This window comes from Anabrus simplex, chromosome 1 (genome assembly GCF_040414725.1).
Source record: "Anabrus simplex isolate iqAnaSimp1 chromosome 1, ASM4041472v1, whole genome shotgun sequence".
NCBI lineage: Eukaryota > Metazoa > Arthropoda > Insecta > Orthoptera > Tettigoniidae > Anabrus > Anabrus simplex.
Genome location: NC_090265.1, coordinates 246,471,401 through 246,488,404, shown reverse-complemented (window position 1 = coordinate 246,488,404; position 17,004 = coordinate 246,471,401). Strand labels below are relative to the sequence as shown.

At 37.3% G+C, this 17,004-nt stretch overlaps 1 protein-coding gene across 1 annotated transcript in view; it reads left to right on the top strand.

Moving 5' to 3' along the window:
- Positions 1 to 17,004, top strand: part of LOC136886353 (aminopeptidase N) — a 305,995-nt gene that overhangs the window by 116,252 nt on the left and 172,739 nt on the right. Inside the window, exons 6-7 of the mRNA XM_067159096.2 lie at positions 10,103 to 10,227; positions 16,558 to 16,756. Of these exons, the coding sequence (XP_067015197.2) occupies positions 10,103 to 10,227; positions 16,558 to 16,756 (324 nt within the window). The remainder of the gene's footprint in view (positions 1 to 10,102; positions 10,228 to 16,557; positions 16,757 to 17,004) is intronic.

Below are 17,004 nucleotides of genomic sequence, written 5' to 3'. Positions count from 1 at the left end.
AACTCATGTTCCAGCCGTTATGACACATTCCTGTGTGTTAAGTAGGAAGCCATACTTTCCAGTGTCGACTTAGTAAAATGTAACATAAAAACATTCCAGTCTGTCAAACACAAAAATTTCAATAAAAATTATAACACTTTAAACATACCTGTCAAAATACACACTATTATACAAAGAATGACATGTTTTGTTCTACAAGAACATCCTCAGATTCTGTCAAATCACTTAAATCATGCGTATATATGTACAGCATTGTTTACATTGCATAAACATGTCAATGATAGAGAATTAGGTGATAATGTAAACAAGTATAAGCAAATAATGATTTTATAAGTATTAACGTAATGAAAATCTTCTGTACTTATCTAGACTGCTGAAATTTAGTCCATTGTCTCCAAACACTATTTCATGACTGTGGTCATGCAGAAGCTAATGGAAAACTTTTGGGCATTGCATATATATATATATATATATATATATATATATATATATATTTATTTATTTATTTATTTATTACAGTCTAAGGAGGGCCATTTTACACTAATAATAATAATTTTAATAAGTATAACAGATAGCAATGGTATAAACAACAATATTAAGTAACAATGATAAATGAACAATTATTAACAACAACAATGTAACAACAGTTACGATAACTGGCAAGTGTTGGTTACAGAAATTAGACAGAAGAAAGGTCGAGGGTTGGAGGGACGGAAGAAAATGGAAACCTGGAGAGGACTTCAAAGAAATCTTGTAATTTTTTGTTTGAAGGATACAAAAGGTGTGAATATGTTGATATCGGGTAGTGAGTTGCCAAGAGTAGGGAGACGGTGGAAGATAGAGCGTTTCTGTAAGGTTAGGCATGGACCGGACACATGATGAATGTGCTGGTTGCGCGTTGGGTGGGAAGGAACGTGTATAGGGAAGTATGCCCGAAGAGTATTGCATTTGGTGTAGCCTTGATTATTTTGTGAAAATAACATAGATCGGAGAACTGTAAACGTCTTCTCAGGTCAAGTATACTCAGGTTGTTCATAATATCAGATTTAGTTTTGTTCTTATAAACAGGATTACAAGTCTTAACAATGAAAGTGAAAAAGTTACTATTTAATTGAGATATGCTTGTGATAACAGATGAGGACCAAATAGGGGAACAAAAGTCAATAATGGGGAGAACATACGAGACAAAATATAATTTTAAGGCGTTAATATCATTAATTTCAGTGAACCTGTAAAGAATGCCTAGGGTACGCATAACACGGGATTTTATAGACTGAATATGAGCAGAGAAGGTTAGTTTACAGTCTATTATAACACCTAGGTCTCTTACCTGAGAAGCCTATTGCAATGTATTCCCTGGATGGTATAGGCAGTGTTCATTCCTTGCTTTAGCAATGAAAAGGAGATTGTATTGCACTTCGTAGCATTGAGAGAAAGATTCCATTTCATAAACCAGTCACCACTTGAATTGAGAACAGTCTGTAATTCATCACAGTCATCAGGCGTAGGATTTTCAGGTCGTCGGCGCACAAGAGGAGGGAACACTGACTATTTTGGGTGCAAATTATGTCATCGATATAGAGAACAAAGAGTAGGGGTCCCAGAATACTGCCCTGAGATACACCTGATAACACAGATAACCATGATGAGGCAGATTCAGAGAGTACCACTTTTTGTTTTCTGCCGAAGAGGAAACTTGTTATCAATGACAATCTGGTAGCGAGCTTATGAAGAAGAAGTGTGTCATCCACTGAGTCAAATGCTTTTGCCAAATCTATATAGATTACATCTAACTGAGATTTATTTTCTATTGCTGAAATGATGTGGTGATTGAGAACTCTGAGGTTGGTGAGGCATGATTTTCCGGGAATGAATCTGTGTTGTTCTTCAGGTAGGTACGGCTCTGTGAGAAAGAGGAGTCAGTAGTGTATTATTCTTTCAAGGACAGAGGATAGTATTGGAACGATAGATATTGGGCGGTATGATGAGATATCATGTTTGTTGCCACATTTGAAAATAGGTGTGATATCAACTTGTTTCCAGCTGTCAGGGAATGTACCAGTAGTCGTACACAGGTTTAAAATTGTAGATAACAGTGCACAGTGAGATGCCGAAGTATTTTTGAGGAATATAGGGTGAATATCATTGGGCCTGGTGGAGTGGTTTGTTGGGAGACTATTGAGAATATTTTGAACTTCGTCAAGGGTTGCTGATATTTGTGACAGTGAGCAACTGCAAACACTATTGATCTGTGGTAGTTCTGTGATAGGTGCGGGAGGGGTAAAGGTGGAGTGAAAGTACTCATTGAATTTTTGAGACCTTAATTCAGTTGGGACATTATCACTATGTAGTTTAAGATTCAGTGGTATCCGGGGTGACTTTCTATGTGATGAAATGAGGGTCCAAAATTTGTTAGGGTTGCTTTTAAGGTTTCCAGTTATAGAAGTGATGTGCCGGTTGTAGTCATTCTTAAGATGTGATTTTGAAATTTTCCTGAGGTGTTTAAAAGTATTTTACGTGTGTGAATTGAGGATAGACTTCCAGAGTGACCACACACAGGTTTTTTTCTGTAATCAATCACTATCAGTCACTACTGATTTGCATTTAAGCCAGTCGCCCAGGTGGCAGATTCCCTATCTGTTGTTTTCCTAGCCTTTTCTTAAATGATTGCAAAGAAATTGGAAATTTATTGAATATCTCCCTTGGTCCCCATGGCTCAGACGGCAGCGTGTCGGCCTCTCACCGCTGGATACCGTGATTCAAATCCCGGTCACTCCATGTGAGATTTGTGCTGGACAAAGTGGAGACGGGACAGGTTTTTCTTCAGGTACTCCGGTTTTCCCTGCCATCTTTCATTCCAGCAACACTCTCCATTCTCATTTCATAGCATCTATCATTCATTAATAAATCACTTTGGGAGTGGCGACCCCATCGTACTAACAGCCTATATCTGCTTCATTCATTACATCCCTGACCTGGTCAATGACTGGAAAACAGGTTGTAGGTTTTCATTTCTCCCTTGGTATGTTAACCAATCCCTAACGCCCCTTCCTATAAACGAATATTTGCCCCAATTTGTCCTCTTGAATTCCAACTTTATCTCAGATTGTGAACTTTCCTAACTTTTAAAGACACCACTCAAACTTATTTGTCTACTGATGTTATTCCGGGTGTGCTATTTACCAACTGATAAGCCCGACTTAGCACACTGAGGCGAAATGCTGGCAACCAGGAATGAGTTAGCTGGAAAATTTATAATATCCAATAACGGACCATTTATATTGGTATTATAAATTTACTCATTCGGGACAAATATTTCAGGTTCCCTATGGGAATCAACATTTATATCACATACCATTTAGTTGAGCAGCTTGTCTCCTTTCTCCTAAGTCTTCCCAGCCCAAACTTTCAACATTTTTGTAACGCTACTCTTTTGTCGGAAATCACCCAGAACAAATCAAGCTGTTTTTCTTTGGATTTTTTCCAGTTCTTGAATCAAGTAATTCTGGTGAGGGTCCAGTACACTAGAATCATACCCTAGTTGGGGTCTTACCAGAGACTTACATGCCCTCTCCTTTACATCCTTATTACAACCCCTAAATACCCTCATAAACATGTGCAGAGATTTGCACCCTTTATTTACAATCATATTTATGTGATTACCCCAATTAAGTTCTTTCCTTATATTAAGACCTAGGTACTTAAAATGATCCCCAAAGGGAACTTTCACCCCATCAATGCAGTAATTAAAACTGAGAGGACTTTTCCTATTTGTGAAACTCACAACCTGACTTTTAACCTCATTTATCATCATACCATTGCCTACTGTCCATCTCACAACATTGAGGTCATTTTGCAGTTGCTCACAATCTTGTAACTTATTTATTACTTTGTACAGAATAACATCATCTGCAAAAAGCCTTATCACTGATTCCGCTTCTTTACACATGTCGTTGATATATATAAGATAACATAAAGTTCCAATAATACTGCCTTGAGGAATTCCCCTCTTAATTATTATAGAGACAGATAAAGCTTTGCCTACTCCTAATTCTCTGAGTTCTATTTTCTAGAAACATAGCCACCCATTCAGTCACTCTTTTGTCAAGTCCAATTGCACTCATTTTTGCCAGTAGTTTTGTTCTTTAGTAGCAATTTAGTTTCGGCACTTAGCCAGGGGGGTATTTATGTGTTCTGGGTTTGGAGAAAGGTACATGTTGTTTAATAGTGGTAAATATTAAATCCTCAAACAGGGAAACTGCACTGTTGACGTCACGCTCAGCTGATGACCAGCACCAAGGGAGGGTTGACAAGTCCTGATTAACAACTAGCCAGTCCACTTTACTCCATCGGAAAGGCGGGTGGCAAGTGGAACGTTGTGGATCCTTCATATTGGATGTTATAATCTAGCATACTGTACTTTGGAGAGGGGATGGGAAAGTAGGGGCAGAGCGAAGGGAACATTGTAGAACCTTATTTCATTTACTGGAAGAGGGGAGATTTTTTGTGCTTTACATCACGCCGACACAGATAGGTCTTATGGCGACGATGGGACAGGGAAGGGCTAGGAGTGGGAAGGAAGCGGCCGTGGCCTTAATTAAGGTACAGTCCCAGCATTTGCCTGATGTGAAAATGGGAAACCACGGAAAACCATTTTCAGGGCTGCCGACAGTGGGATTCGAACCTACTATCTCCCGAATACTGGATACTGGATACTTGTAATACTGGATACTGGCCGCACTTAAGCAACTGCAGCTATCGAGCTCGGTAGAGGGGAGTTATACTGTGTTTTATGTAATACTGATAAATGCAAGTTAATGATTTTAGGCTAAATAAAGTATGGAATTGTAATAGAGAGTATCTATTAGACATTAATTTTATGATAAGGGGGGATTTTTAAAATGTGTATGGTCATTTAGGTTGGTTTCGTTAGTTTTTTTTTTTTTTCAGTGTAAATTTCGATTGCTTCTTTGATATTCAAAGATATACTTTTATTTTCTATGTGTAAAATTTTTAGATCTGTGTTGATGTCTGTGAAATGGGTGTACTGTCATATAATGTGCTCTCTGAAGGCTGAATGCCGATTATATATGATCATGTTTTTGTGTTCTTTGTATCTTGTGTGGAAATTACATTTAGTTTGTCCTATATATATGTGGAATTGCAGTTAGGTTCTTGGCAGTTGAGTTCATAGACACCTGACTTGGAGAAAGGATGTTTTTGTTTACATTACACTTGCTGATGTATCTCTGTAGTGTGTTGTTCATTCTAAAGGCTACTTATAGACCTTGTTTTTTTGAAAATATTAGCTACTTTGTATGTGTTCTTATTAACGTAGTTGAGAACCCAGTGTTTTATGTATATCAAAATAGCTCATCCTTCTTAAAGTTTATCAGGAATGTAATCAGTAGCCAGATTATATTGGTGATAGCCTTAATATCTGTGAAACATAAAGTTGTTTAATTGTTCCAATCAGTTAATATGCATATTCAATTACAGTTGGGAGATGTGAGGAATGCATATATCCCAGTGAGGCATGGAGTGCAGAGGATTTTGCCTGCTGCCTTCAACTGGCAGCTATCTGCTCTGTCAGTTGCAATCCAGCCATGTCTGCATTCATTGCCATTGCTTTGTTATGTTCCTTTCTCATTTGTTTACCGTTTATCATTTTATTGTTGTTGCTCTTTATTTCCCTTGTTATTTCAGTGTAACTGTTTGTGAAAACATCATAATGTCTTTTGGATGCACAAAAAAAAAGGAAATATGTCTCATAGTAAGGCTAGGTTAATTTTCTATGGAAAGCAGGAATTCTTCTATATCTTTCAAATAATTCTAGATCAGATATTGCATTTCCTGTCAGTGTTTTGTGTCTAAAATCTGAGAATCCCAAACAAGACTGGAAGAAGCTAAAACATATGCTTAGGTATCTGTATGCTATGAGAGATGTAAAATTGGATTTTTGTTTTGATAATGAAACTGTCCAAATGTATTGTGATGCTGATTGTGGGGAGATAATATAAAAGGTCTGTAAGTGGATATTCAGTTATTCTTTCATAGGGTGTGTTGCTCATTCAACAATGGAGGCAGAATACACTAGTATTGCAGAAGCAACTAGGGAACTTCTATGCCTTAAGGATATTCTCATTGAAATAGGACAAGAGAATATGATTACTACCTCATGTTAGATTTATTCTGATAATACTTCAGATATAAAGTTAAGTTTTAATACTGATATGAATGACAGGTCAAAACATATAGATATTATATTTCATGTTTATAAAGTTGTTCATAAAGGACTTGTCACCTTTAAGTACACTATGTGATCAAAAGTATCCAGACACCTGGCTGAACATAATGTACAAGTTCGTGGTGCCCTCCATCGGTAATGCTGGAATTCAATATGGTGTTAGCTCACCCATAGCCTTGATGACATCTTCCACTCTCACAGGCAATACGTTCAATCAGGTGCTGGAAGGTTGCTTGGGGAATGGCAGCCCATTCTTCACAGAGCGCTGCACTGAGGAGAGGTAGCAATGTCGGTTGGTGAGGCCTGGCACGAAGTCGGCGTTCCAAAACATCCCAAAGGTGTTCTATAGGATTCAGGTCAGGACTCTGTGCAGGCCAGTCCCTTACAGGGATGTTATTGTCGTGTAACCACTCCGCCACGGGCCGTGCATTATGAACAGGTGCTCGATCGTGCTGAAAGATGCAATCGCCATTCCTGAAGTGCTCTTCAACAGTGGGAAGCAAGAAGGTGCTTAAAACATCAATGTAGGCCTGTGCTGTGATAGTGCCATGCAAAACAACAAGGGGTGCAAGCCTCCTCCATGAAAAGCACAACCACACCATAACACCACCTCCTCCAAATTTTACTGTTGGCACTACACACACTTGCAGATGATGTTCACCGGGCATTCGCCATACCCACACCCTACCATCAGATCGCCACATTGTGTATCGTGATTTGTCACTCCACACAACGTTTTTCCACTGTTCAATCGTCCAATGTTTACACTCCTTACACCAAGCGATGCGTCGTTTGGTATTGACCTGCGTGATGTGTGGCTTATGGGCAACTGCTCGACCATGAAAGTCAAGTTTTCTCACCTCCCGCCAAACTGTCATAGTACTTGGAGTAGATCCTGATGCAGTTTGGAATTCCTGTGTGATGGTCTGGATAGATGCCTGCCTATTACACTTGATGACCCTCTTCAATTATCGGCGGTCTCTGTCAGTCAACAGACGAGGTTGGCCTGTACGCTTTCATGCTGTATGTGTCCCTTCACGTTTTCACTTCACTATCACATTAGAAACAGTGGACCTAGATATGCTTCGGAGCATGGAAATCTCGCGTACAAACTTCTGACACAAGTGACACCCAATCATCTGACCACGATCGAAGTCCGTGAGTTCCGCGGAGCGCCCCATTCTGCTCTCTCTCACGATGTTGAATGACTACTGAGGTCGCTGCTATGGAGTACCTAGCAGTAGGTGGCAGTACAATGCACCTAAGATGAAAAATGTATGTTTATGGGGGTGTCCGGGTACTTTTGATCACATAGTGATCTTCTGAGAATGTAGCAGATTTATTCACAAAACGATTATCAAGGATGAAGATTGAAAAATCCCAGAAGGATCTTGAACTGTATTAGTTTGTTTGAAATGTATCAGAAGAGGGGGAGAGGGGGTAATTGGTATCAAGATTGTTTTGATACGTTCTTTTGTGTATTTTGTTTTGTTTACAAATTTTTAGGATATGTCATGCTATTTTTTGTGTCGAAGTTGGTATCATGTTTTCATTGATCTTTTTAATTTTTATTTCATAGATTGCATTCTTGTTGTTAGTCAGCCTTTTGTGTGTGTGTGTTTTTTTCTTTGTAATGTGTGTTCAACAATATGGGATAGAAAAGGGATTTAATATCAGAAGTCATCCTTGTGATTATTATAACTTGTCCAGATATAACCAACACTTTTATTATCAGTATAACTTTAAAGCTTTCCAGTCTGTCAAAAACAATAATTATAACACATATAACACTGCAACATACCCATAAAAAACACAATAATAATCAAAGAATGGCATATTTCTTGCGATCAGTACATTGATATCATCTTGAGGAAGAAGGTCCCATTCCATCTGGATAACTCTAAAGAGGCCTGGCAGTGCCTGTGAAGGTTGTGGACAATCAAAAACAGCATTTCTTAACCTGTCCTATGCACACTCAATGCAGTTCATATCTGGTGAATTGGCTGGCCTATTCACATGGTTGATACCTGCCTCTCTCATGAAATTCCTCACTGATGCACCTCGATGAGGGCAAGTATTGTTGTCGACAAAAATGAATTTGGCACCATATTCATCCCTAAACGATTGTACAAATATTCATAATAATAATAATAATAATAATAATAATACAATTTGCTTTGCGTCCCACTAACTACTTTTACAGTTTTTGGAGATGCCGAGGTGCCAGAAATTTGTCCCACAGGAGTTTTTACATGCCAGTAAATCTACTGACACGATGCTCACATATTTGAGCACATTCAAATACCACCGGACTGAGCCAAGATCAAACCTGCCAAGTTGGGGTCAGAAGGCCAGCGCCTCAACCGTCTGAGCCACTCAGCCTGACTTACAAATGGTCAAGGAATTTCATCAGTATAAGTATACCGCTGGACAGCTGACATTCCTTGAATTGGTATCAAAGGTCTATGATGGTGATGCTTAATTTCAGCCCAAAATATTCCACCACCACATGCATGCACATCTTGAACATACTAGTACTTTCTGCCATGTCCTTCATGTCTCCACACTCTTTTGTGTCATATATCTGGCCTAAATAATATCTGTGTTTCATCTGCAGACATGATATTATGCCATTTTTCCAATCTTCAATGAAGATGCTGGATGGCCCATTTTCTCCTCACAAAACAGTGATGATTCTCTAGTGGAACACTTTGAATCAGTTGAAATTACAATATTTGGGCACTATGCAGCTAAATGTGTACAGTTTGTGCAGATATATGGACACTGGTTGCCCTCAAGAATTCATCTCATAATTGTTGAACAGTTGAAGTTGGTCTTCCGTGGGCTGTTATGCGGATATACCAATATTGACATGGCGTTACCCTCAGTCAACCTTCCTTCTGTCTGTCAGTCACATAAATGGTCTCACAGTGCCTTTTTCACATTTTACACAGTACTTTGGGTAATCCTACAATGCATGATACTGATGCTTGTGTATGTCCACCTTGAATCAATGTCAAACTGAGAAATAAGCATTGAACATGAAACATGAACACTGAGTACACTACTAGACACTTCACCTGAAATGGAACAGTTCACTCCATGCTCAACACAGACCATAGGTAACATCTTCTGTATTGAAAACAAGCAATTGAATTATTTACAACAGGACTACACATGCCCTACTACATAAAGTGCCTAATCCCACAATGTTCCAATTGTTTTTTATTTTTTGAGGTGTATAGATGATAGTAGACCTTTCTTTAAGAGTGTCTCTTGTTTTGGTTATTGTAGTTCATTCTTATGATATGTCTATCAATCTGACTAGATATGTGAAATATACTTCATAAGTACATTTTACTCCCTTCAGCCAGGTACCATGTCAGCTTATTATTCACCGTGAAATCATGTCTTAGAAATTATTTTCAGGGGACTTCAGAATAACAAACTGTTCTAACCTACTAAGCAATTACTGTAGTCACTCCTATCCCTCACTCCAAGCATCTAAAGACAGACTTGCAAAGCAAATTTTTAAGACAATAAACATGCTCATAGTTTTATATAGTTTCAAAATGTTTTAGTATAAACCAAAGACTAGGAGTCTTGCAAAACTTCTGAATCACAGGAACGTTACTTTTGATTTGTCAAAAAGCTTACTACAGTAAATTTTCTGTTCTTATCTTCTGATTAGGTATGGATGCTTTAACTGACCTACCAGTAAATTAATGAAATGTATTAAGAGGATGATTTAGCTGTCCTGTTATGGTCCTACAATCACAAACATGATTACAAGGATGCAATACTAAATATAAATGAGAAACAGTAACTAGAATGTTTCTACTTATTGCTTTATAGCTCTGATCAACCTGGATGGGAAATAGATCATTTTCAAAAGAGTCCATCAATGTCTACCTTTTCTGTGGCAGCCATAGTAGCAGATCTGGGATATGTTACTCCACTGAATCCTCTCACAGGTGATGGTAAGTGTAGTTAATGTACAGTAGATTGTAATATCTCTTGTTTTTCTTTTTTATTCACGTCAGAAGTACAGATACCATACTAATATAATGATGAAAACCTACAACCTGTTTTCCAGTCAATGACTGGGTCAGGTATGGGATGAATGAATCTCCCAACTTGCAGCGAGCATAGGAATTTTGCCAGCTGCTGAAACCTGTTGCACTCCTGTGGGGCAGTGATTAATGACTGACAGATGAAATGAAATAATATTGGAGAGTGTTGCTGGAATGAAAGATGACAGGGAAAACCAGAGTACCCAGAGAAAAACCTATCTTGCCTCCGCTTTGTCCAGTACAAATCTCACATGGAGTGACCTGGATTTGAAACACAGTATCCAGTGGTGAGAGGCTGGTGCGCTGCCGCCTGAGCCACGGAGGCTCTCCATACTAATATAATATTAATTTCAAATGAATAATGTAAAGTATAATGTGTGGACCATTGCTGAAGTTACACAGTTCTGCCTAAAATTTAGCCACCTCAAGAGCATTAGGTGTAACTAAGATATTTAATTGTGCGACTGGATGGACACAAAGAGCAACAGAAGAAAAATCAGGTTGTCTGCAGTTCACCACAATCACATAAGACTGTCAGTAAGGAAGTGACTCTTATAAAGGTTCTCCCCAGATCTTGCAACTTCAGTTTTCAATCTATTCAAAGACTTCCAGATTATCTACTTTGTGTCTGTTGATAGTCAACCATCATCTCAACTCCTTAGGGGAGAAATACTTTGAAGTATACGATATTTTATACCTAGGACACAGAAGACCCTTCTCGTAAAATTACAACCTTGTACGTATAACTGTTTTGGAGAGATGAATAATTTCATTTATGGAGCTAACCACATTTAACACTTTAGGGGTAGAACATTAAAAATATTTTCTATTTCACACCTAGGATTTAAAATATACACCGCTATTTGGAATTTTGTTTTCATACATTAAACCGTTTCGGAGGAAAAAATTAATATATTTGTTTTCGGATCTTAACCCCCATTTAACTCGCTGAGTGGTTACATTTGTTTCAAACCTTCTGTTATTTAACACCTAGGACATCATTTAAAATTTTAACTTCGTAATTCAAAAGATTTTATATAAATGCATATTTTTGTCACCATTCCTCACCCCTCTGTGTCCCCGCCCCCCGGTCAATACCCCATTATGGTGTATTGTTTTAAGTCCACTTCTTATGTGTATCCTCATAAAAAGATTTCAACTCTTTTTACACCCCCTTAAGTTGATTCCACCATACTCCGCCGCCTCAAAATACGTGTCTTTATTTTTAATAAAAGAGATTCCAAATACTAATTTTCTCATCCGTAACATCCTTTGTTTTCGAGATAAGTATTCTCAAACAAATAATTCAACTAATCTGTAACATCTTCAGTTTGAGAATATAACTATCCTCATAAAAATAATTCAACCAATCTTTCAGTCCTTCATTCAACCCCCACCACTTAGTGTTTTTTCAAAACAAAAAAGTATGTGTTTATTTTAAAATGAGATTAAAAATACCAATTTTCATGTCTGTAATATGTTATGTTTTTGAAATATACTGTAGACATGCCCATTTTAAAATTCACTCCCCTTTAACATTTCCACTTAAGTGGACTTTCAGGAAACAAATTGTGCATGTTCCTTTACTTTTACAGGAGATTCCAAATGCCAATTTTCACATCCGTAACATCTTCCCTGTTTGATATATAAGTATCCTAATAAAAAAAAATAAAAAAAATCAACACTTTCTTCACTTACCCACCCCACCCCTTTACACAGATTTTCCAAAAAAAATAGTGTTTCTTTATTTTTAAAGGATATTCCAAATACCAATTATCACTTCTGTAATATCTTCAGTTTTGGAGATACCAGTATTTAACCCCCTTTTTCATTCATTTTACCCCCCCCCCCACCAAGTCTTTTTCCAAAAACAAATATTACGTATTACTTTATTTTTAAAAGAGATTTAAAATACCAGTTTTAACTTCTGTAATATGTTAAGTTTTTGAGATATACTGTAAAAATGCTAATTTTAAAAATTCACCCCCCTTTAACACTTCCCCTTAAGTGGATTTTCAGAAAACAAATTATGTGTGTTCCTTTTCTTTTACAGGATATTCCAAATATCAATTTTAACATCTGTAACAGGTTATGTTTTTTAGATATATTGTAGATATACTCATTTTAAAAATTCACTCCCCTTTGTCACTCCTGTTTACCCCCTCTTAAGTAGATTTTCCAAAAATAAAAAAATTGTGTTTATTTTTAAAGGAGATTGCAAATACCAATTTTCATGACTGTGACATATTCAGTTTATGAGATAAAAGTATCCTGATAAAAGGTATTCAACCCATTTTTCACCCTTTTTCACCCCTCTTAAGAGGATTTTTCCAAAGACTAAAAAATATGTGTTTCCTTATTTTTAAAGGAGATTTCAAATACCAATTTTCACATCTTTAAGCCATTAAGTTTTTGAGTATAGATACATTAATTTTAAAATTCAGCACCCTTTCGACCCCCGTAATGATGGAATATCCAAAAATCCTCCTTTTTGTGAAAACCTACACTGTAATATAAATGTATCCTCAAATTTTCATTTAGTTATGTCCTGTTTTGGCTCGGCGATGATGAATCAGTCAGTCAGTGAGGACATGTTATTTTATATATATACTAGCTGATGTACCTGTGCTTCGCTATGGAATTCTACATTGTATACAGAATTTTAGGTTAGGTAGTGTACACGTTGTGAGCAAGATTGTATTAAATTGCGACGGGGAAGTCACCAAAATATTTTATCATATGAAGACTGGGTTAGGGAATTTTCATTGTAATGGTAGGCCCGCTTGATTACCATCAGTCACAATCAGGTTGGTTTTCATTATAATGGCAGACACTCACTCTCAACCTGCCTTTTTACATCCTCAGAAAGACTGTTTTAGTGTTTTTTTCAACGGAAATGAACATGGGACATTACAATGACGTCAGTAGGAACGTCTCGATTAAAAGAAATGCTTTCATATGAAATACTCAATCAAATGAAAAGCCACAAATTTTCTCACCCTTAATGAACAGGACTACACTGCCAATCTAACAGTCCAAAGTTCCAGAGTTGGAATAACCAAGCCGAAGACAGCCGTGATCCGTGAACACTCTTCGTCTTTTACTTCAGCGGCGGGGGGGTGTCAAATAGTGGAGAGTCCCAGGGCAAAAACTATGCCCTTTTACTAATGTGTTTCCTAGGAGCACCTGATGAGTCCGAAAATCTCAATTCACTACACTGGCAGCGGAAAAATCTATCTAGACTTGGAGGCAAATTTTTCCTCCAGGCCAGAGGAGAAACCCCCTCTTCACTGCTAATTTGGAATAATATGAATGTAGAATTTAATAAAAGTGAAGAGGACAAAGCTTTTCTTAAGAAACAGCTCTTTTCAGGGTTGAATTTTGAGTTATTTAGTGAATTGTGGTGCTGTAATTTGGAATCGGCCTAAAGTATAATTCTAGACCAGGTCACACTACTACTACTACTGCTGCTGCTGCTGCTGCTGCTGCTGCTGCTAAGTAAACCTCTGCTTTAAGAGTGCACACTGCTCATTCAAAACAGCGTGTCAGAGTAGGGATCGAATAGCTGGAATACTATGATGAACCAGTGTGTTACATACCAGCAGTATCAGAAAATGTATGAACCAGAGGAATGGGATGCTAAAGAAAGTTTTCTAACTCCTCAATTATTTCCCACCAATATTCAGTCAGGCTGTTATACTCAGTACGCAGCAGTATGGTAATCTCATCTATCGGAGTTGAGTGGCAGCATAAGAGACAAAGAACATCACAACAAACAATGGTCAATGTAATGTTATTGTTGATCAATGTTATGCACTTTCGATATTGTAGGCCTTCACATTTAGTTTTCTTCTGACTCTGAAATACCACTCTTATCATAGTCAATACGGTAAAACTGAATAAAACATAAATGATCAGAAATTTTATTCTCTGTAACTTCTGTTGTGTAGTACTTTTCGATACGACCAATAACATAGGTATTTAAAAATTAAATTTTAGGCTCTTTCCCCTAAACTACAATTTCATCCAGGGTGAAAAAAATTGTTTATGGCTTAGGCTGTAGTTTCTTATTTCCTGACTCTATATACCAATTTTCATTAAATTCTGTTAACCCATTTTCTCATGGCTCGGCGTTGCTATGGACTTAGCAACAAAAATACAAATTCATGAATATCTGTGTTATCATAGCCGGTACAGTAAAAATGTATGAGACATAAATGATCAGAAATTTAATTCTACATAACTTTAGTTATGTAGTATTTAACGATAGGACCACTAATAATATAAATATTTGAAAATTAAAATTTAGACCTTCCCCTAAACCACCATTTCACTCAGCATGAATAAAATGATTTATAGCCTAGATTATAATGGCTCATCCCCTGAATTTACATCCGATTTTCATTAAATCCTCTTCAGCCATTTTCTCGTGATGCGTGTACATACATACATACAGACAGACAGAAATTACATAAAAGTAAAGAGTGCATTTCCTTGTTACTGTGGATATGACCGATACAGAAATGCCATTCTTTTCAAATTCTGAGCAATGTACAGACAAAACTTTTATTTTATATATATAGATAAATTTGTTACTTGCTTGTACCTTTCCTTATTTATTTTGACCCATTGTACATTTCTCTTGTTGCATATTCCTATCTTTCTATATGTGACATTAGTATGAGGGGGTGTCAAAAAATAACCGGAATAATTTTATTAAAACAAAATACTGTCTACCTTTATTTTAAATTCACTCACAGACCTTCAGAGTATTCTCCCTCAGACACAATACAATGGTTCCGAAGTTCAGTCCACTGTTCAAAACACTCCCCAAAGCCCTTTCTTGATAGTCTGTTAAGTATACCTGAAATTGCATTGTTTACTTCTTGATGACTTTGAAAATGATAACCCCAAATTTCCTTTTTTTTACTGCAAGAAATAGGCAGAAGTCGCAAGGGACTAGGTCCAGCAAATAAGGTGGATGTGGCATCATCTCAGTGGTTTGTCTCTTGTGTCTTGATTGCCCGATGAGCAGGTGCATTGTCCTGGTGCAGGATCCATCCTGTTTGAGCAAAGTTTGGTCCTTTTTCTGCAATTTTTCTTTTCAGTGGCCCCTTTAACACTTCACAATAGTAATCAGCAGTAACAGTATGTTGCTTTTTCACTACATGATCGTACATAACACCCTGCTTATCAAAAAATGACAAGGTGCATGACTTTTCCTGCACTCGTCTGAACTTTGGCCTCTTTGGGTCTGGACTGGAAGGATGTTTCCATTGGGCACTTTGCTGTTTTGTCTCTGGGTCATAATGAGGAAATTAGGACTCATCACATGTGATAACCCTGTCCAAAAAACCTGGTCCCTGCCAAAGTCTCCCTTTCCATTCTTGTCATGCCATCACATGATGAGCCTTCTGTTCATCATTCATTACATATGGCACCCAATTTGCAGAAATTTTTCTACGCCCTAGCACATTGCGTATAATGTCTTCAGCTGATCCATAGGAAATGTTTATCATTCAAGCAATTTGTTCAATGGTTAAACGGTGGTCTTCCCACAACATGACATCAATTGTGTTTACATTGATGTCTGTTTTCGAAGTCGAAGGTCTTCCGGGGCATGAAGCATCCTCAAGATCAGTTTTACCCTCCTTAAAGTGTTTGTGGCACTCAAAAACTTGCATCTTTCCCATGGTTTCATCTCTGTAAGCTTGCTGCAACATTTTCACTGCTTGTGTTAGAGTTTTGTCCAGTGGAACACAAAATCTAATTGAAGCATGCTGCTGCAACTTGAGATCCATGCTGGGTACAGCGAACACAGCCTCCTTCCTCAGTTGCTCCCCTGCAACTGAGAAGACTGAGGTGAGTGACATGCTTTGCACTGTATCACTCAAGGTCAGACCTTTCCAGTACTGCCACATGCAAACTCCAGCGTGGGATTATTGAAACACAAAAAAAAAAAAAATTCCAATTATTTTCTGATACCCCTTCGTGTAAGCTGACTTGGCAAGCTCAGTTTGATAAATGTAAATGAGAAACAAAAGGAGTATGCAAGGGAGAAAATATCTCAGAGAGAGAGAAATTTGCTTTCTTCTAAATTGTACCTTTATTTTGCTTTCTCTTCTGCTGTCACTAAAGGAATATGCATAAATATATGGAGTTTACTAAATGAACCAAAGTAAGTCATTTTCTTAGTTTCCATTCAGTCAACTTATAGATAATTTCCACAAATTACAGGAGGTCCACGCATTCGTTTGTTTGGGAGAGCACATTTCCTAAGCCGCCTTCAAGATGCTGTAGATGCTGCACCTCAAGTTGTCAGATATTTTGAACAAATGTTTGGTACACCTTATCCTTTACCAAAGTTGGACTTGGTAGTGCTACCGCACTATGCAGCTTCTTACCCAGCAGATCTCTGGGGTGTAATAATATTCCGGTGAGAGTTACAATAATTATACTTCAATTCATTTATATTTTGCTTATATCAATATAAATGTTGGGATTATTTGACATAACTGCTAGGAATTATTAGCGACTGTCATAGTAAGGTTAACAGGAACAGCAATATTTCCTCTAATTTGTAATTGTTCTATTTTTATCCTAACTAATAATACTTTCCAAAATACATTTTGTTTTTCATTTTTACTGTGTAGAATTAAACCTATGTAGCTCTGTTAATATCTC